General features: G+C 34.7%; 1 protein-coding gene across 2 annotated transcripts in view; it reads right to left on the bottom strand.

The window, feature by feature from the left end:
• Window positions 1-22839, bottom strand: part of RSBN1 (round spermatid basic protein 1) — a 38650-nt gene that overhangs the window by 10819 nt on the left and 4992 nt on the right. The window contains exons 2-5 of one of the 2 annotated variants that reach the window (XM_070607917.1): window positions 15774-15999; window positions 14143-14260; window positions 2938-3075; window positions 2484-2626 (exon numbers count right to left, since the gene is read on the bottom strand). In XM_070607917.1, the coding sequence (XP_070464018.1) occupies window positions 2484-2626; window positions 2938-3075; window positions 14143-14260; window positions 15774-15999 (625 nt within the window). Of the gene's footprint in view, window positions 1-2483; window positions 2627-2937; window positions 3076-14142; window positions 14261-15325; window positions 16000-22839 lie in introns of both variants that reach the window. The other variant, XM_070607916.1, reaches the window with a different exon arrangement.

Here is a 22839-nt window from a genome sequence, read left to right as displayed (position 1 = left end):
TTTCACTTCTAATTTATTCACTCTAAATCAAAGCGCTTTTGAATGCCTCACTTAGGAATATTTAATCTCAACAGAAATAAAATTTGATAGCACCTCAGATTAGTGGAGAAATAATATACCATTAAGTAAATGACGTTTGAGCTGCCTAACTACTTGGAAAAAATGTTAAATCTCTCCCTCTATACTGAAATCAACAAGAGGTAGGTAAAATATGTCAACACTGAAATCACAGAAATGCTAGGAGAAAACGTAGGTGAATTATTTTATAATACTAAATGAGAGAAGGCCTTTCTATAAGCCTGCCACTAAGAGAGAAACTTCAGAGGAAAAGACAGATCTGACAACATATAAACAAGTGTTCCTGTGAGTAAAGAGGAAAAAACTGAGTAAAGAAAAAACTGAAGCTAAAAGAAAAGAATGAGGAAAACTTGCAACATAAGAAAAAAAGTTAATAGTCATAGTACATAGGGAATTTTTACAAATGGAAAACACTTCAATACAAATATGGGCAAAGGAAATTAAAAGGGAATCATAAAAGAAATACAAACACCTCAAAGAAAAGCAAACAAAAATGAGACATTTTTGTCCAGTCAGATTAATAAAATAAGAAAGAATGTTAGTGGAGGGTGTGAGGAAAAGGGTACTGTCTTACTCTATTGGTGGGAGTATAAATTGGTTCATTTCTGGAAGTCAATGTAAATGTATATATACTTTGAGCCTTTAGGAATTTCTACCGAGAAAATAAACATGTATACAAACAAAGATATGTATCTACCTACCAACCAACCAATCATTCAGCCAGCCAACAAGCCAGCCAACCAGCCACAGTCAGTCACATGTACATGTTTAACAGCTGGATTTGGGGGGAGATGGCTGATTTCCTTAATTCTGTGGTATAAATACTCTCAACATGGCCAATTTGAAGCTACTAATGTGACCTCGCTCAGTGTGGAACTAGGAGGCAAATAACAGCCCTGTAAGCTGGTACAAACCAGCTCCAACACAAAATACTGCTTATAATGAAAAATTGGAAAAAAATTACACTAATAAAGAACTGGTTAAATAAATCTCGATACAACTATATAGTGAAAACTACATAGTCATTTAGAAATAATGATAAGGCTGCATCTTAATATAACACACAAACCCGAGGGAAAGAAAATCCAAGTTTTAAAGTAAACATCACGTAAAGAATGAGTTCATTTGTGTAAACAGAATATTTATGAGTATATATGGACTTAAAATTGAAAGATTAATATGCCTAAATGGGTTGGATTATGGATATTTTTTGGCTTCTTTTACTTTTTTCTATCATCTGATTTTTTTTAAGTTAGTAACAATCAGGAAACAAATAATGGTCATTTCCTTTTTGGAAAGATTATAGAGCAAAAAGTGTATATAGTACTTAAGAATTTAGAATTTCAAGTTTCATCATTATAATGTACAAAAAGTGCTGTGGTCTAGCAATGTGCAGAAGTTTTGATTTACTGCCAGGTTTTACTATGCCATCACTTTGCATTCATATACTTTTTACAAAGTATTTTCATGCAGTATCTCAAGTACCTACGGTTATTCCATACTTAGCTCTAGTATCATTCTCCTATGAGTTTTAAGGTAAATTCGAGACTAGTCCATTAATACTCACTCTGGACACTTATTTTGAGCTCTATTTCCAAAGTCCAAGCAAATATAAATCATTTTCAGTCTCATTAAACGACACTTTTCATAATACTAGAATAAGTTAATATTCATTTAAGTGCCTGAAACACAAAATATGTTAGCCCAATATGAATTACTATAGAATACATTATCGGTTTCATTCAGCAACCGCTTATCACCTGCTATGTGTCATGAAGACAGACAGGAATAAAACACAGTCCCTGTCCTCAAAGAGCTCAAAATTTAGTAAAAAACAAACAGGTAAACAGATCATTAATGAACAGAATGATGTGTGAGTGGAGAGAAGGGAACAGTTAATTGTCCAAGGGAACAAAGAAAAGCTTCACAAAGGAAGTGACATCAAAGTTAAGTTTTGAAAATTTATTAAGTTTGTCAGGTAGAGAGGAAATGGGGAAGGGGATGCCATTCCAAGTAAGAAGAGTGAAAAAGCACAGAGCTGTGAAAGATCATGGTGTGGAAACTGAGTTCAGTGTGGCTGCAGTGAACTAGAAGCAGATACATCTAGAAGAAGACCCTTGTAGATCACACAAAGGAGTTTGGACTTTTATCTTTCAGGCAGTTAGGACCCAGGTTTTAAGAAAAGAAGTAAAAATTAAATTTGTTTTTTAAGAGGATGCCTCACTCCGATGACTGTGTAATGAGTGGACCGGACTGAGGAACTGACCACTAGAAGATTTACTTAAAATAGCTCTTCAAATAATCTAGACAAATGGTTTTCAAACTGTGCTCAGGTCGCAATCATTTTCATAAGCAATCAACTAAAAAAAACTGCTTTTGCTTATTTGAGAAAAATAAACGTTTACCGTCGTCTTTTGAAGGGTGACTTTGGCATATCTGCTGTAGGGATCATCTGTTCTCCTGGCCTTACCCACATGATAGGCCCATCATCACTCTGGGATCTACACTGGAGTCGGAGGCTGGAAAGTGTACCCCAGGGCAAAGTCATCTAGAAGTCAGATGAATGAGTCACATTAAAAAAAATTTTTTTAGACTACTTACAAGTTAACCCCCCCACAACTCACCCAAAAGAAGGCCCTAGGAAGCTTATTTTGTGTGTGTATATGAAGAAATAAATGCTACATCAGATAGTAGTTCATATGTAAAAAAGAATAATTGAAGTATTTTGTACCAATAATTTTCTAAAGATTTCTACTCAAAATATTGGATAAAATTTAATTTTAATAGACAAGATTAGCTTAATGGAGAGTGTCCACTTAACTAATGATCAGAATGTGAATAATTTGAATTAACACTCACTTTCAGAAATGGTGATTCTTCTAACATATCAAGGAACTCTGGGAAATAATCACCAACTTCTTCATCTACTGCTCCAACAAGACTTATCTGCCGCATAGGACCTGCCCGGTAGGTGCCACAGCAGTATGTCCTGTTGACCTGAGATAAAACGAAAAATGGGGAAGAAAGGACTGAAGTACACTATAACATAATTAAGGAATTAGAATAGGGTATTTTTTCCAATGTTGCTATTTCTTCTATATACTAAGAAGTCAATGGTCAGTACCTTGGATGAAGTCAATAGTTACAGAAAGGCACCCTAGCACACCGCCAAATACATTGATATGTGCCACAAACAGAGATTTCAAGATGCAAGTTAAGTTAGTCCATGGTCCCAACATCTCAAAGAAATATTGAAGACTTTAAGACATACTTAAATTCTCTGAGAATGATGATTTTTTTAACTTTGTAACAAACACTTTACAGTGATCTTTATTTAGAAAAAAAATCAGTAAAGTAAATTAACCGTGAAATTGCCAGGACAGGGGGAAAAAAAAAGACCATGGTCAGATCAATCTTCCATATTCATTTTGTACTCCCTAAATTGAAAGCTTCCACATTAGGCCAGATACCAGGCTGACGGTTACCAAACAATCTCCCATCACTTCCATGTAAGACCCCCCACCTTAGGAAGGCTATCTTTTTCTCTACCCAACTTATGCCAAACTGCAATGATTTTTTTCTTGAATCTGCCCTATTTGGAAAGTCCTCTTTTCTGTCAACCCAAATCTTAGCTATTTTTCAAAGATCCGTTCAAGACTTCTTCTCTTCTGGAAGGCTTACTGATCACCCTTCATGATCTTTCCCTTTTCTGAAGTCTAATGTTATCTACAAGCACACAGACATTTTATTAACTCTCTAGTGAATTTAGAACATATTCTATACAAATTTGTAGCCCAGAGAATCCTAGCATTCAAATGGAATCTACCAATTTGTTTAATATAATCTGATGTTCATTAGTCGTTTAATGGATGTTCTTATACTTCTACCTTCAATTTGAATGAATGTATCTCAACGGTACAGACAGATCCTGTGCATACAGATGAGTAGACTGAAAACACTGGATTCTACTCAGGATTTCCACTCAAACCAATAACCCTCCATTTTCTACCTTAGTTAAGATGTAGATTACATTGAAAAGCCTAACATATAGTTATACTTTTATAAGGTGGGTCTTAAACATACAAAAAAAATTTTTAAGAATCAATTGTTACTTTTTAAATACCACCTATGTTGCCTCAATAGAAAGCATAAATGACAACCTAGTATTTCTTACACAGTTCTTTACTATTAGTTCTTTAGCAGCATTTGCAGAATCAACCGCTATTTTCTTCCATAGACAATTTAATATCACCCCTACACGTACACATATACACAGAAAAAAAGGTCTTAGATTTTGTTCTCAAACAGCAGAGATTTCTTAATTCCTTACAAATCTTTCCCCAACAATCACCTCAGGTGATCTTTAAGCAGCAACTGTCCAGGCCAGGATTACCTTGCATCTATTTGTATGAGTTACCTTCCATTCATTTGTATGATCATGCTATAAAAAGCCAGAGGAGGCAGACTGGGAAAGACGATGATCATGGGACACAGACATAGGGAAGGGGAAGTAAAGGAACTTTTCCCAGCATTATTCTAGCCTTTCTACGCCAAGCACCCTAAAACAACTAAACAGATTTAAGCTTCAGTACCAGCTCTAGGAATCGTATGCTTTCAGAGGTAATAAGAAATATGTCTCCCCCAACACCTCCCTCAACTATTTCCAATTATCAGCAATTCCATTGCCAAGAAAGGTTTCAAACTATACAGGATAGTGGAATTTTAGGTGAGAAATGTCCTGAAGACCTATCACGATTTAAAGCTCACATAACCCAAGACCACTCCTGAAGAAGCACACTGCCATGTGTCAGTTTTCTATTTACTTGGCCTGATTGCTTCGAGATTATGCAACTTTTAATGCATTATTAATTTGAAAGAATTCATATTACTTTAAATTTTGCACACAAAGTAAAACCGAATTAATATTTTTATATCACAGTACTGTTTACCTAATTTAAATACCACTAAATTCAACAGCACTGAACTTGAAGACAACTTAAAAATGCAAAAACCTAGGATAATGAATATGTGACAGGAATAAATATAAAGCATCCTTTTCTATTTGGAAAAAGGAATAAAGTAAACCTGGGAATTTGTTGAGGAATTGTTGAATTTATGTTTGCTGGGGCTAGAAACGAAATAATCTGTCACTAAACTGTGGCCATAAAAAAAGTAGTAGTAGTAAAACTGATTAACAGTATCCATCACTTGTGTAAAAAAATTTAATAAATGCTAACATTTGTGATGCATTTAAATAATTAACAGCACAAGTTAGAAGATGGACAGCATTTATGACTAGAAATTCAACGTATACCAACTGCGTGACACTAATGCCAAACAAGCAAACTACTAACTATCCCCTACTATCTATTCTACTTTTCTTTTTAGTAACAAATCTTCCTGGGCATGTAGCCAATGAGCTAGGCTCCCTGGCAGCTAAGTGTGGCTTGTGACTAAGTTTTGGCCAATGAGATGTAAGCATCAGTTACATAGGTAACTTCCAGAGCATGCCTTTATAAGTAAGTGGATTGCTCTCCACTTCCCCTCTCTCTCTTTTAAGGGTTAGGTTCAACCATACACGTGACAGCACCAAAGGGAATGGCAAAACTTAAAGATAGAAGGAAAGTAGGATCCTGTGTGACATCACGGAACAGAGCTGCTTACCTCTGGGCTTGTTACTCAAGAGAAAAACTTATTTTGTTCTAGCCACTGTACGTAAGATCTTACGGTGGTTTAGCCTATATCTTGTATATTTTGTACCAAGGGAGGCAATACTCTATTGCAAAGAAGACATCTGGAGTATTATCTTCTATCCTTGGCTAAAAAAAGTCTATAACTGGAGCACACCCAAAAAGAACAATTGAGATGATTAGTGACTTGAAAACCATACAAATTGGAGGTAGAATCAAGAAAGTAAAAGTATTTAACTTGAAAAGATTAAAGTGGAGACACACCAATCTTCAAATACTTGGAGGCTTATCACAGAAGAGTAAACTTATATAACCTTAAATAAAGAACAGGAATTAAAGGAAAGCCGGTATCACTCATTCAATAAAAGTTTACTGTATAGTATATGCCAAGCACTGTCTGAAACACAGATATAGCGAATCAAATCCTTTCTTGGCCTCTGGAAACTTACAGGCAGATACTAATCTAAACAAATATTTAATTATAAACTGTGACAAGTTTTCAGAGTGGAACATTTAAGACGTTATGAAAGAGAACATGGGATCCTGATCTAGAGGATAAAGTGTTCCTTAAAGTAACTTGAACTAAAACTTGTAGAATAAGTTTAAAGGAAACAAAATCTCCTAAGTATCACCCTTTCCAGGATCTAAAAGAAAACTAATGATGCAAAACACAGAAAATAAATGAGAAAAATAAAGATGAGTCTGGAGAAATGAGCTGTGGCTAGATTATGGAGTGCCTTAAAGGCCACATTAAGGATTCTGAGAAATCACTAAAGGATCTAAAGTAGTAAAAGGAAAGCTATCACATTTGTCTTTGTTTCTTTCAGGAAGAAGGAGGCTTCAATCTGTTTGTTTTGTTTTCTCAGAGAGGCATTTAAAGAGAAGAGACCAGTTAGGAGGTTTCTGTAGTATTCCAAATAAGAAACGACAGACTAAGCTAATAGCAGTGGAGCTGATTTTAAACAGATTTTTAAAAAAGATTTGTAAAATATCCATGAGATAAAATTCTCAGGACTTGGGGAAAGAATGGACATGATAGACAAGAAAAGGGAGTGTCAAGGATGTCTGCCCTTTGCAACCTGATGGAAAAACCACTCTTTTTACTGGAGGAGGACCAGCTTTGGGTGGGGAGGTAGTAACTTCAGTTTTGGACAGGATGAGCTTAAAGTGTGTGGTAGGCTGAATAACGGCTCCCAAAAATACCCAAGTCCTAATTCCTGGAACCGGTGAATGTTACCTTATATGGCAAAAGGACTTCACAACTGTGAATAAATTAAGGGTCTTAAGATCCGGAGATAATCCCAGATTATCCAGGTGGGCCCTAAATGTAATCACAGGTGTCCTTATAAGGAGGAGGCAGAGGGAGCGCCCACTACAGAGAGAAGGAAATATGAGGATAGAAGCAAAGACTGGAGTGAAGCACTTTGAAGACAGAGGAAGGGGCCACAAGCCAGGAAATACAGATGGCCACTAGAAGCTTAAAAAGTCAAAAAAACAAAACAAAACAAAAACCAGATTCTCCTTCAGTGCCTTCAGAACTTTAAGAGACTAAATTTATGCTGTTTTAAGGCACTCTATTTATGGTAATTTGTTACAGCAGCAACAGGACCTAATACAAAGTACTCTTGAAACACCCAAGCAGATACATCAAGAAGGCAGCTGAGTCTGAAATGAGAAGAGGTCTGGACTGAGGCTATTAATCCTAGTCATTGGCAGTAATTGCAATGTTAGTCTTAAAAGAGACAACTAGAGAAAATACAGAGCTCAAAGAGGAGAGGTCTTGGAAAGCTCCAACTTAAAAAACACAAAAGGGGAAGAAAAGCTGACAAAAATGGGTACAGGGTTTCTGTTTAGAATATGAAAGAGTGCTGATGGTTGTACAACACTGTGAAAGTACTTAACGCCAAAGAATTACAGACTTAAATTAGTAAAATAGTAAATGTTACGTCATGTATATTTTGTGGTGAGGGATGGAATCCAGAACACAGGCAGATTAGCTTTTGAGGAGGAGGTGGGATATCTTCACTATTCTAACAGGAGGGAATGCAGAAAGTATGTAAACAGATAAAAAGTTTGAAAAGTCATCATGAAAAATAGGTAAGCAAGTTGACTACAGAAAAGAAGTAAGCTTCCCAAACACTGTTGAGGGCCCACTGGAAGCCTTATGATACCTTATGAAGAGACAAGCTCCTGAATAATTATCAATCCAAAAATGATTTTCTAAAACATTTGCACTATGTCAAGCTTACACAAGATTATCTCAAAGAGCCTTTGGCTTATGATTCTATGAAATTCTTAAGAGGATGGTATCTACAGATCAAATGAAGGGAATCAAAGTAATGGTAGATAGTACACAGTTTAAAACAGTGTTTCTTAAATTTGCCTGATCATAGGAATTGAATCACTTGAGGTATTTATCTCCAGCCTCACTCCACACCTAATGAATCAGAATTTCCAGGAGAGGAACCTGAGACTCTAAGTGTGTATGTGGAACTAGCAACTTTGGATTATTCTTAGGATCTGACAAATCTGAGAAACTCTGGCCTGCAAATGCCACTCAAAAGCAAAGAACAAGCTGAGTTCTACCACTCCCAAAGTGTAGGTATTGGGGGCACAGTGGAGGAAGAAACAAGTGTTAGGAGGATTAGAGGGAGAGATAGTAGAGACCAAATAACAGAAAAAAGTAAGGCTGCCATGGAAACAGGAGACAAAATGCCAAACGCAGTAAACTCAGCCTTAAGTAAAATCAGAAGGCGAAGTGGGGAGGGGGAAGGATTGTGGAACCAAGGGGGGAAATGCCTATAAAAAAATAGTAGTTAGCTTTGCGTGCATTACAAAAATTTAATATATTTATAATAGCTATAAAAGCTTAAACATTTATATTTGAATATACACATTGCTCTGTGTCAATATGTTATGTGGTCCTTTAGATTAGAAACTCAACTTACCAAAGTCATCTTGTATCAATTGCTGAGAGTTAAATAAGCTCAACTGTGCCCCCAATACATACACCTTTTAATAGACAGTCACAAGTCAGTTAAAAACTTAGAAGATAGTAGCTTTATTCATAATTGCCAATATCTGGAAGCAAACAAGATGTCCTTCAGTAGAAGAATGGATAAACTGTGCTACATCCAGAAAATGGAATATTATTCAGCGCTAAAAAGAAATGACCTATCAAGCCATGAAAAGACATGGAGAAACCTTAAATGTTTATTACTAAGTGGAAAAAGCCAACCTGAAAAGGCTACAAACTTTATGATTCCAACAACATTCTGGAAAAGGCAAAACTAGGGAGACAGTAAAAAAGGTCAGTGGTTGCCAGGGGTTGGGGGAGGAGGGAAGGGATAAACTGGCAGAGCATACAGGATTTTTAAGGTAGTATGCTACCATAATGACGGACACATGTAATTACACATTAGTCCAAACTCTTAGAATGTACAACACCAAGAGAGAACTGTAACATAAACTATGGATTTTGAGTGATAATGATGTGTCAATGTAGGTTCATCAATTGCAATAAACGTACCACTCTGGTCAGGGATGTTGATAATAGAAGAGTCTGTGCATATGTAGGGACAGGGAGTATATGGGAAATCTCTCTACCTTCTCCTCAATTAAGCTGTGAACCTAAAACTGGTCTAAAAGAATAAATTCTTAGAAAAAAAATTCAGAAGAATACCAAACTAGAAGTACACCATATGGGAGCCCCTGATAGTGGAGGTGGGGTAACTGTTGCACAGAACTCATGTTCAGGAAGAGGCCTACTCAAGCCGATTGTTTAAAAAACAGAAAGGAAAAAGAAAGCCAGCAATTTTCCTAACCTTGTGACCTGTGAATAGAAAGGCATTCCTACTTTAAAGCATATAGTGAAAAAGTAGTGAGTCAAAATGTGTTTACTATAACTTGTACCTAGAATGAGAGAGAAAAAAACCAAACCTACCATTTTTATGCTTTTTTATATTATAAACCAGCTTACTTAAAATACTTCTCCTTGTATATAATGCACTGCCGGGTAGTTCCTTAAAAGACTCTCAGTTATTTACCAAGCTACAAAGCACTCTACTAGTTCTACTTTCTTAACTAGTACTACCAATTCACTAGAAAATGTTGATTATATTAATTAAAGATGAGGAGCACCTAACAGTCCTTTTTAGGACTTGCCACAACACAATGAAGAAATAACATTTGTTGATTTTCTCTGCAACAGCAGACACCATTTTTTAGTAATAAAAGTAAAATTTATAAGACCTTTAACCACCACCTAAATAAAGTTAAAGAACTATGATCCTCAGTAAAAGATTTTAATATGCATGCATACAGAAACTTTTTTTAAAAAAGTAGAACTTAAAATATGCACATTTGCCAGATAAAAAGAGAACAAAATTCTATTATGGTAGATACACTTTTTCAATCAATCCCCTCCCTACCCAACATATATATACACCTTTCTGCATACACACCCTTCAATTACTGAGTTGCTATAAGGTGAAAATGGTCTCAGAAGGTGATATTTAAAACAACTCTCCATTTAACTTCATTATATTTTTAGCGGTTTTTGTTGCTTTTGTTTGCAATTCACGTATAGAACTTAAGACCTACAGCATCATCAGCATCATCTGGGAGCTTGTTAGAAATGTAGACTATAAAGCCTCAACCCAGACCTACAAAAATCAAAATGTGCATTTTATATGCACATTAAAATTTGCTAAACTCTCACCTATAGGATTTAGTACCACTCTGAGACAGAGGAAAAAACAATTCCTCTTTGAAGATCTGCCACTATTTAACCTTGGGGAAGGTCACAACCAAAACGTGACCTCCTTTATCTATAAAACAAAGGCTTGGAAATGGCCCCTGCTTGCTCTAAAATTCTGTTAGTCCATAAGATGTCTAGAAGAATATTTGAATTTTTAATCAGTTTATCAGGTGCCATAGGATTTTTATCAGAAGGGAAGACAAGGATTACACACTTACTACAGAACTATCACACTTGAAAGTTTAAAACCATTTAAGAGGTTTTCAAGTACCCAATAATTACAAGATACACCACCTAAACAAAGAAATCATAAATTATATTTAATCCTAAAATATATATATATTTTATATTTTAGGGAGAAATACATTTCTAAGTAAACACTAATTTTTCACCATTAACTGACCAAGAGATTCCACAAACACTTAAACTTTTTGGTCAAAATTGTTATTTAGCCAATGACTATTTAAAACTTAATTAGACCTGAATAATCCTACAGAATTATAAAAATACCATACAGTGTCAATACATATGTAGTTCTTTAGGCTAGAAACTCAAATTTACAAAGTTATCCTGGATCAAGTGCCGTAAATACTCAAATTTGAGGATCAGCTTTGTGCTTCAATTGATATTTATCATGAACTTACCTTCTTCGGTGCTAGAATATTTGAGTTTTATAAAATATTAAAAGAAAAAAACTACTTATGTGTGCATCCTGGCTTTGCTACTACAATAATTTAAAAATACAAAAGTAACAGAAGCTATAATTTTTCTTGCACAAAACAAACATATATTTTACTTCCTCTAGCTAGTGCAGATGAATCCTAAAGTAGTGCTTCTCAAACCTTAATGAGCATATGAATCACCTGCAGATCTTCTTAAAATGCAGATTCTGATTCAGAAGATCTGAGTAGAGGCCCGAGAGTCTGCATGTCTAGCAAGCTCCCTGGTGATGCCAAATTCATACACAGAGCAAGTAGCAAGCTTCCCAAAAAACTAGCATAACTTACAATATTCAGATGGCCATGGTTTGCAAAGCACTGGTCTTGATAATGTTTCCAATAAATTCCTAACTGAGCAACCTAACATTTTCCCATCCTTATCTTACTTGTTACTTGATCCCTCATATGGATGTGATACTTAACACTCCATCATTCTTAAAACCTAGAAAATTTGTATCCTAATCTTCCTTCTACCTCTTTCTTTTGATCTCTTCCCATGTTCCTCATACTTACATGTGGGTGCATCACAGGATTCCATTCTTAGCTTCGTCTCTTTTCCGTTCTAATGCTGTCCCTGGGTCACCTATATGCTAACGGTCCAACTTCTGGATCTCCAGCCTGGACATCTCTCTCAATCTTAGATCCATATATTCAACTACCTAACAGACATTTTTAACCGTTTGTCTTCACAGGTACCTCCAACCCAAAATACCTCAAACTGAACTCCTCATCAATACCTTCTACCTCTAGAAGCCAGCTTTTTCAACCCTGTATTGACTTTGACCAACACTACCCATTGGCCCATTTATCCGCACCACATTTTAAGACTCTATCCTTCTCCCTCACCTAGTGCAATTAATCCTATCTTCTAATTATTTCTCAAATTTTATTCCTTCCTCTCTAGTGTCAAGATCAGCCTGGACACAGATCACTGCTTATCTGGTTACCACAGTAACCTAACCAGTCTTCTTACTTCCAATCTCATTTTGTCCCTCAATCCCATCCTCCACACTACTGAGTAATCTTTGCAAATATAACTTGATAGCACTCCCCTATTAAAATTCACCAATGATTCCCATTAACTTTAGGAAAAAGTACTAATTTTTTTTTATCACATAATATAAAGCTCTTCACATCTTGATCCTGTCTTTCTCTGGTCTCAACTCTCACCATCCCTTGACAGTCAGCACATACTCTTGCCATGACAAGCTATGTGCAGCTCCCTGAAAGTGCCACATCCTCTAACGCCTATGTGTTTGCATAGGTTATTATTCCCTTTGCTTAAAACGCCCTCATTAAGCTAAGTACTAATCTTCTTTCAAGACTCTACTCAAGCATCACATGCTATAAAATGCCTTTTCTAATCACCTCATGCCTGAATTAGGTAACACCACAAACTGTGCTCCGTCTATTACAGGGTTTTCCATATGCCTACTTCTGTTCTAGTGTTTATCAAACTGTATTATAACTGCTGGTTTACTCATCTCCTCCACTAGATTGAGCTGATCAATTAGTCCTTTTAAGAACAGAATGTCCAGTACATAGTAGATTCTCAATAAATGTTTGCTGAATAAACTATCTTGACATATAGTCATAAATAATTATTACAGCTACATATTTAAACTACAAATAACTTCCAATAACTGTGTCTCTAATAAAAATTTTACTTCACTTTATTTATAGGCTCGATAGAATTTTATAAAACTTCAAGAAACATACAAGTTCAAAGTACATAAGGTTTTTACTTAATTCCCAACCACCTAAAGGCACTTGTTAAAAATATTAGAATAGTCTTTTGAATACTGTGTTAAACTGAGATATTTTAATTTCACTGACTACAGCATTAGACACATAAAAGCACTAGTCTCTTTTCCAATGGCTGAAGTAGGGAAGGAGTACAGTAAAATGATGCATATATTGCTCAGGTGGCCTAGGTGTGTGCCCTGACTTCTACTTACTAGCTACACAAACTTGGATAACAGTAAACATCCCCAAACCTCAGTTTCTTCAATGGAAAACACAGATAAAATTGCCTACATACCCCAAAGGTTGTTTCAAATATATAGATACGAATGTGAAAGCATTTCTATAAAGCATGAAGTGCTAAATATTTCTGAACTGTTGTGTTAGCTTCCATCCCAACATCTACCAAAGATCTTACAGGAGCAAATTTAAAGTTTCGTAGGCTACTCCAAGGTCCCATATCCACCCCACATTTGTCTCCAATGACTGAAAATTCATAAGTAATTTAGTTTCAGGATCACCAGAGCATGAGACTTATTCAACTCAAATTCACGAGTCCTCAATATTCTTATGTAATTGAAGTGTTTAACGATGTTTAATAATAATCTGATAGGTTCTTTAAAAGTGGTTACTTCATAAAATCTCAAAGTAAATATCAAGGTAAGTTGTTGGTACAGTCATTTAAATTTCAGCTCCATTTAAAAAAACTGGAGGACAAAAATCAGCAGGGAATATTTAGAGATAACTTCTTTTATTAACTATTTAGATCAGGTGCTGTCTATTGACATATAAGTTTGATCTACTATAGACTAACATGAAGGTTAAAAAGTCACCATTACACAAATAAGACTTTTTGCCCCCAGGTTTCTCGCTTATTTCAGATACGCTTGCTGGTCTATCAATCAGAAGAGAAAATTTGCTGCATTTTTCTAAACTAAAAAAGTGATAGAGGAGCATGTTAATTCTTCTCTCAGCAATATCTTTCTTTGTTAAACAGGGACTTATGGGGATTATGGACTATATCAGGAGAACTGTTTTCAGTTCCTTCTGCAATATTTATAAAAATAGGATTCCTTAACTTTCAAAGGGCAAAACTCCTTTAAAAAAAAAAAAGAAAAAAGAAAATCTACTACAAAAGTCAGCACTTCGGTACCTGATTGTGGTAATAAGGCCAAAATCCAAGACGAAGCCCTTTATTGCACATCGTGTTCCAACATCTTGGGCAGCCCCATCTTGCGACCTCTCCAGATTGGCTGCTCCTGCTCTCTCTACTGCAGAGAGAACTTCAATTAGAGAAATTCTGAAGCTCATAAATCTAAACTGGATACTCCCCTCAGTGGAGGCAAGGATGGTAAGAATCACTAAAAAGATTCAAGTTAGAGGAGGTTTCAAATAAATCTAAGTGGCTTGAAACCACCATAATGCAGGCAGCTGAGAGTCTGATTATGCAACAGTCTATTTACCTAAAAAATCTTAGGGAAAAGAATGGCAGCAAATTACTAGATAACATTAAAAAAACAGGTTATATAATCATAAATCTCTAAAAAGTGAAATATTCTCCACTAAACTTGTGTAGAATTTCTATCTCTAATATAAACTTACAGCTGACCATTCACATTCATAATCCTTATGAGAAAAGCAAGGAAGAAAAAAACTAGGACACATTATCAACTTCTTTTTATGCCCTAAAATAACTTCACTGAAAAAATATCTAGTTAAAAACCACTAGTTAGGAAGGAGAGGTTTCCCTGCTGACTTAAGCCTAGCTGCCCAAGCAAGGATTCAGAAAATGTCTTCCCCTACAACAGTGCACAGGCAGAAGGAGCAGAGGCTATGGCGGTCTTCCTAGTGACACTTCCAACTCACATAAATGGGGTATGTTTCTGGGATAGACTGCCAACAAGTTACTGAAAGAAGAGAAACAAAAACAGCAAAAACCTGGCAAATGAACAGGCCAATGCCCTCATGTGTTTTATTATGACATAAAAGGTAAGTCAACTACCTTGAGGCTACCAGATCTAAATCACATCCTCCATACTAACATTACCTGAGTTGTGAAAGACTAGATTAGTTTTCAAGCTGGTTTTCCAAAAAGACTTGCAATGATATATAACATGTATAAGCATTTCTCAGATCAAGCAAGTAACAAGCCAAATCCCAAAGAACTTCAGCAATTAAGATTTTTCAAATAGAGGAATAAACAACTTGAACCACCTTTACCATTATGAATTTTTATCAAAAGTGTGCTGGTATGTGCTATGCAACAGAATGAGGTTAATACTGTTGAGATACTGTAACTGTATTTACTAAATAATTTAACAATGATTTTACCTTACCTGAGTGTGAAAATTTGAAATGGTAGTTGTTTCAATATCTTTCTTGCCCAGAATTTCCATTTTCACTGGAGTGTTGGGGAAATTAAAAGCAAAGTAGTCCAAGAAGTCTGGGAGATAAGCAGCTGCTCCATGCACTATTGCTAAAGCATAGTAAGCAGCATTTTTCTCATTTTCACTGAATGTCAAAGCAAGAAACTCCTCAGAAAATCTCTCCATCTCCATTGGAGACAAAAATGAGAGTTCATCCATGTAAGCATGAAGGACAAGAGCACCACCATTGGACTGGTGTTCCTCATGAATAAAGTTGCTAAATTTAGTACCTGTTTTTAAGAAATTTCTACGAATAGAATGTTCCTGGTGAGTCATAAAAGGTGTTTGTACTCCCTGGGGTACCCGATATTCTTGCATGCCCAAATTTAATCGGCACAGCTGTTCATCTTTCAGATACCTGAAGGACTCCTTATTAACTCCTGAAGTGCTATTTATTTGTCCTTGGGTGAGAATTTCCTTACTGATGCGAGTCAGGCCAGCACAGACGGTTTGTACTTCCTTATTGTACATTTTAAGGCGTCTTCCTCGCATATCTTCTCGGTGTTTCTTTTTCTTTTTCTTCTTTATTTTCTTCAAGACAAAATCATCAGCTCTCTGGGTTTTACCATTTTCATCTGGTGTTTCTGGCCACAATAATTAAAAAGAAGTTAGTTGCTAGACCTAATGTCAACATACAAGCTTCTTAAGGTACTTGATCTTAAATTAAATAGCTTATTCTCAGTTTCTCTGCATTTGCCATTACAACTTACATATTTATAAAATAAGACAAAGATCCTAAAATACAATAATATTCTGGATTGAAGATTATGCTAAAAAGTAAATAAAACAAAGATAAGCATATAACTTAATATGACTTGCAACCAAAACTAAAGGAAATATCACTTATTTCACATATGCCATACTGTATGGAAATCTGTTTAGAAACCACTGTAAAATCTAAATTGAAGCTTATCATATTTTGCTGTCAGTATACAAATTACTGTGACACATATAGGTGAATCAAAGGCAAATTAAGCTGTAAGACACCATTCTGCCACCCAAATTGGCAAGATTTTTTTTTTTGGCATTCTCTTATACTGTTGCTGGAAATACAAACTGGTACAACTTTCACAGAGGGCAATATGGTACTCTCCAAAATGGATATGTACCAAAAGTCTTGAAAACAATAATTCTCAGACTCAGATAGTCCACTCCCAAGTAAAAATTACCTAAGAAAATAACTGAAGAAGCATAACGATATCCATGACAGTGTTTTTTAGGGACTCCTCCAAATGTCTAATAAGATGATATTGATTAAACTCTGACACTTACATACTGATAAAATACTACCCAGCCACTACATATTGTATTATAGATGAAAAGAACTGACAAATTACAAGGTGACAAAATGCTTACATTGTCACTCTTCCAGAAAGCCTTCTCTAGTAATTCTTCCCCACCCAATTTGGATAGCTACTCCTATTATGTGCTTCCTTAGCACTGAACTTCCCCTATCATAGCACTTACCACATTCTGGGTTATTACATACTTAATTTTCCACCTTTCCTACAGGCTATAAGCAATCTAACATCAGAAATATATATCTTACCTTTCTTCCCAGAGCATCTTACACACGTATAATCGGATCCCATTTTTATAATATTAAACATTCATTCATTTAAACATTTATTAAGTACCTATTTGCCAGGGACACTTCTGGGAATAGGGGTATGGTGTTAACTAAGCCAGACACAATCCCTACTCTCTTGGACCTTACAATCTAGCTGGGCAAGAAAAAGAAAGTATCAGTAGGCTACTCTAGATGCTGGGAAGCTGTCTTTGGGAGGCCACATTGAGGCTGAGTCCTAAATAATAAGACAAGCCAGGCATGTTTTCTACGGACAAATATTTCAGGAAGAAGAAAAGGACCTAAAGAGAGGAAAAAGTCTGACTCATCTATATATATTTTGTACATACAACACAGAAAAATATCTGGAGAAATATATTCCAAGGTGTTAATGGTAGGGGGTTGCCTAGGCTGGCAGGATTATAAATACCTAGCTTTCTTCCTTCTTGTTTATCTGTATTTTCTAATTTTCTACAATAAGTACACATTACTTTTATAATTTAAAATTTTATTTTTAATTTTTAAAGGATTATCATGGATTGACAAACTCAAAATAGAATGGCATCTCTTATTTACTAGTTGGAAAATATACCTAGCAAGAAATCTTTAGGATTAAATACCATGTGTGGTCCTGACCAACCTTCAAGCTTGGTGTGGTATTTACTGTACAGAATTTATCCATCCAAGAATAGTATTTCTGACATGATTCAAGCAGTTCAGTGTTAAGACAGATACTCTAATCCTCTTACTACATCTGGGAAGAACAAGTTCAATAAATTTTACAGTAAAGAATTTACCTGGGATAATATGTAAATATATGATAGTTGCAGTACTCTACACAAAATTATTCCACATCACCAGATAGTACAACAGTTATGTAACATTCTAAAGAAAGTATTTAAAAGTTCAAGGCACAGACTTTAAAGTGTACAGATACTAAATAACTTTCATTCCGTTTAATATTTGCTTTTAAACAACAAAAAGAAAACCATTCTTTTGCAAACATTACTTGTAATTAAACTGAGATCATTACCAAAATATACATGTAATCAGATTGTTTAAATCAGCAAAAGAGAAAAAGTAGTCAATCTTTTATTTGATATACAACTAAACATTTGAGAATTCGTTAAAACACCTGGTAACAGTCATTTATATTTCTTACCAAATAAAATTAATCTAAATGCTTTTCCCATATATCAAATTAGTAATCTAGGCAATTCTCCCAAGCAGCTAAATGTTAATGCCATTAAATATAAAGGTTAGACCAATTTTAAAGTAGTCATCTAATTACCCTCTGCTAAATGTTTTAGCAGTTTCACAGAAAAAAAGAAAAGAAAATGTCTCTGAATAGATCCTGTTATTTTAAGCTTCAGAGGAGGTATTTAGTATGCAGAAGATGAATTGTGACCTAGATCTGCCACTGAAATTAACACCAAGAAGGAGCTGCCTTGATTGTAACACATTTTCTATATTACTATCAGCTTACCAATGGTAATTCTAACATGGCCAAGTCTCTGTGGGTTTTATTCCAACCCTCATTTATATGAAAACCATTCAATTAGTCAAACACGGCCAATCTCAAAAAAACCACTGTACAAGGAAATGAAAAGGACCTTAAATTGATTGTAATCTCGTATTTCACCATGATAAAAGTTTAAAATACGAAATAAATTTCAACCTATCTCCTCACTAATCCTGTTATTCAAATTTTGATTGCTATCTAAGGCTGAGACATAGAAAGCTCACCTCTGTTTACAGAGAAATTTGAGACTACTTTTGTCATAGTGGCTAATGAATTCCCATGAATAAACAAAATTTATTTTTGAATTATTGTGGTGGTGCCAATTGAGAATGGCATACAAAGTTGTTAAAGGTTATTATAGTAAGTTAGCCATTATTGCTTTATAAGAATGATACTGAAGTTGCCTTGCCTTGAATTAAAAAACATTATTTTAAAGTCAGTGTCTTTGCTATATAAATGTATCAAATCAATATGTTGCACACTTTAAACTTACACAATGTTATATGTCAATTATATCTCAATTAAAAAAAAATGTCTAAAGTCTTCATAGTCTTTCCATCTCTTGTGGAGCGTTTTAGCTTTCCAACAGAAAATGTATAAGTAACATTTGAGTTTTTCCCTATAGTGCAAAAGCTAAAATTTACTGATATCAGTTCTTTTACAGAAAAAGAGCCAAGCTACATTATATCTGTGATTAAGGAAAGCTTTCAGATATCAAACTCTGAAATTAAATATTAAGAGATGTATGTAAGTCTACAGAGGAAAATACAAACATTCATCTGAGAGACAAATGGTTGTCTTAGAAAATGTTATTATAACTAGATTAATACAAGACACTTTCAATAAAATCCTCATATGTGCTAATATCATCAATATTATCAACTATCAAATAGCATCATTTATACTTATCACTATTGAAAATTTTCAATAATGCATAAAACATTAGCTTGCCACATTACAAAAAAATTTAAATTCATAATATCATTCTTACACTTGAATTATAGCTTAGAACTGAAAAAAATGTAATATCCTCAAGTCCTAAAAATCATGGCAGATAAGCAAAAGCAAAACAATTACATTTTTAAAAATAATTTATTAATAATAATTTAAAAATGGCTGAAGTTGTTTTCTGAAAATAAATTCTTTTTGGTCTTATTAAGAATTCTTTCTGTTCCAAACAAAAACCTGATTAAAAAAGAAAAACAAAAACTGCTCATTTTCAAGGCCATTATTTTAGTAAATAAATCACTGTATGTTTATAACACTGCCTCACTTTACCCCCACCCCCTACATTGCGGTGTTTTTAAGAGTGGCTGGTTGGATTTGAATTCCTGTCCTACCACTTCCTGCAGTATTATCCTTGCAGGTTAATTTCTTTGTAGCCTGTTTCTCATTGGGAAAATGGGGAAAAGTAACAGTACCTCCTCAAAAAATCAGTGTGCAGAGTAAATGAAACGAAGCATATGAAGTCCTTAGAATAGTCCTAGAACGTAACAAATATTCAACATATGTTAACTACTATTATTACCCCAAACCAGTTGAATTGTAAAGGCAGTAGAGTGTGCTACTTAAGAGCATGTGCTTTACAGTTAGACCTAGGTTATTATCCCAACTCTACTGCTTACTAAGTCTCTGGGCAAACTCATTAATCTCTTTAAACTTCAATTTTCTCATCTTAAAATGTTATTAATATTAGTATCTATCTCAGAGAGTTATTGTAAGGATTAAATGAGCCAATGAATATAAGGTCCTCATCACAGTATTTGACACACAATAAGTGCTCACCATGTTTATTATCATTTTCAGAATAATAATATGTGATACATTCCTTGAAATAATTGGCAATAACTCTAGGATATCAAAACTAGAGGGAGAAATTACTAATCTAGAGTACATGTAGTATCCCACAAGAGACTCACATAAAAAAGGAAAAAAATCTCTTAAAGATGGAAGAAAACTATTATTCACCAAGTGTCTGCTAGAGATCATATATGTTATCACATTTTAATCTTCAAACAAACCAGTGAAGTAGATATATAAATCCTTTTTACGGAAAAGAAAACAAAGCTTGAAACAAGATATGTTACTTATACTGGTCACAAAGCTAGCAGGTAACAACCAAGATTCAAACTCTCACCTGACTCTAAAACTCAAATTCTTCCAACACACTACACAACACTCTCTTCCTTTCTGCCTATCTACTCCTCTTGCAACACTCCCATTAGATTAGATAACTAAAATTAGCTTGTTACAACTAATAGACTTGAGGTGGCTTAGAAGACCCTCCAACAAAGGGAACATTACTTTATTCAACAAATATTTTAGAGTGCCTACTACATAACTCTGCAAGATCACAAAGATTGTATAATTTATGTTATGCAAAATTTTTCATACACTTAAAAGCTTTTTTGCCTTTCTATGGGTAATGAAAAATATCAGTCTCTGAAGTCGTTACTCTGATAAATGACATTGTTTATTTAGTTCTCTGTATAATCCCAAAATAATTCCCCACTCCTATCACCAAAAACAATCAATAGTTTCCAGATTTAAAATTCCTGCCAATAGCTTTCGACGTTACAGAAAATTTCAATTAGTTGTCTGACTTAGGGACACTTTCCCTGTGACAGCAGTTGGGCAGCTGGTCAAAGATGAAAAAACATGAGAAAGGAAAGCTGACTCACAAGGGAATACATAAGAGCAATCCTGTCACTTAATGACATTGGAGAAGATAGCTATGGGGATCAACGCCCCTCTTTCCTTTTAAAAAAAATATTAAAATATGACTAAAATCATAAATTTGCTAACCAAGAATAATTAAGAAGCATTACTATGATTTTTATGAGTAATAAGAGAAAATATTAAGATTTCAAAAGACATACGTTAACTATCAGGTTAAGACTCAAACCTGTTGCTTACAAAAATAAAAAATTTTAATTATCTCTTTATTAACAATCCAAATGTGCTTAGTGAAAAGCAAAAGCCAACTGGACCATGAGGCAAAAAAACTGGGTTCTAGATTCAGTTCTATCACTTACTAACTAAAAAATTTTAAGCATGTCACTTTGCCTTGTCAAAAATCACTCTACTTCCCATTTTACAGATGAGGCAAGTTTACTTTAACTTTCACAGATTAAATTTTTGTTTCTATTTATGAGCAATTCCAAACATCAGGAATCTGAAATTTGTGATTAACCTATACATGAATTTGGATTGAGTACTGTTGGGCTGGTGTGCAGCGACATGACTCTTAGCTGAGTGATCTCAGGAGTCGGCAAAGTCTTTCTATAAAAAGCTCTGTAGACCATATGGTCTGTCTCAACTACTCTAGTCTGCTGTTGTAGTACAAAAACTGCCACAGACAGACAATACATTTGAATGAGTGGAGCAGTGTTCCAATAAAACTTTATTTCTGGACAGTGAATTTGAATTTCACATGATTTTCATGTGTCATGGGTTCAACCATTTAAAATATAGAAAACTTTCTCAGCTCAGGTCATACAAAACTAGGCAATGGAACTGATTTCCGACACAGGTAAAAGTAATTCAACGGAAGAATAGTCTTTTCAATAAAAGGTGCTGGAGCAAGTGGATATCCATAGGCAAAAAAAATAAACCCCAACCTAAACCTCACACTTACACAAAATTAACTCAAATGGATCACAAATTCAAATGTAAAAGTTCAATTATAAAACTTCTAGGGAAAAAAAATAAGAAAAAATCTTGGACATCTAGGTCTTGGGACCTTAGACATGATACCAAAAGCATGCTCCATAAAAGAAAAAAGAAAAATCAATAAGCTGGACCTCAACAAAATTTAAAACTTCAGCAACAGGGAGGGAGAAAATACTTGCAAATCATATATCTGACAAAGGACTCGAATCAATAATATACAAAGAATTCTCAAAACTCAACAGTAAAAAACCAAATAATTCAATTAGAAAATGGGCAAAAGACATAAAGAGACATTTTACTGATGAGGATATATGGTCAGCAAATGATGACATGAAAATATGTTAAATACCACTAGCCTACTGGGGAAATGCAACTTAAGTCCGTGATGAGGTATCATTACACATCTATTGAACAGATAGAACAAAAATAGTAACTATACCAGATACTGACAACGATGTGGAGAAAGTGGATCCCACATAAACTGCTAGTGGAAATGTAAAATGATACACAGTCCAGAAAACAATTTGTCAATATCTTAAAACGCAAAAAACTAAACGTATGCTTACCATATGACTCAGCAATTACATTCCCAGAGAAATGAAAACTTACATCCACATAAAAACCTGAACATGAATGTTCACAGAAGCTTTATTCATAATAGCC

This window comes from Equus przewalskii, unplaced genomic scaffold (genome assembly GCF_037783145.1).
Source record: "Equus przewalskii isolate Varuska unplaced genomic scaffold, EquPr2 ChrUn-13, whole genome shotgun sequence".
In the NCBI taxonomy this organism is placed as follows: domain Eukaryota; kingdom Metazoa; phylum Chordata; class Mammalia; order Perissodactyla; family Equidae; genus Equus; species Equus przewalskii.
This window is presented reverse-complemented; position numbering and strand designations above follow the sequence as displayed.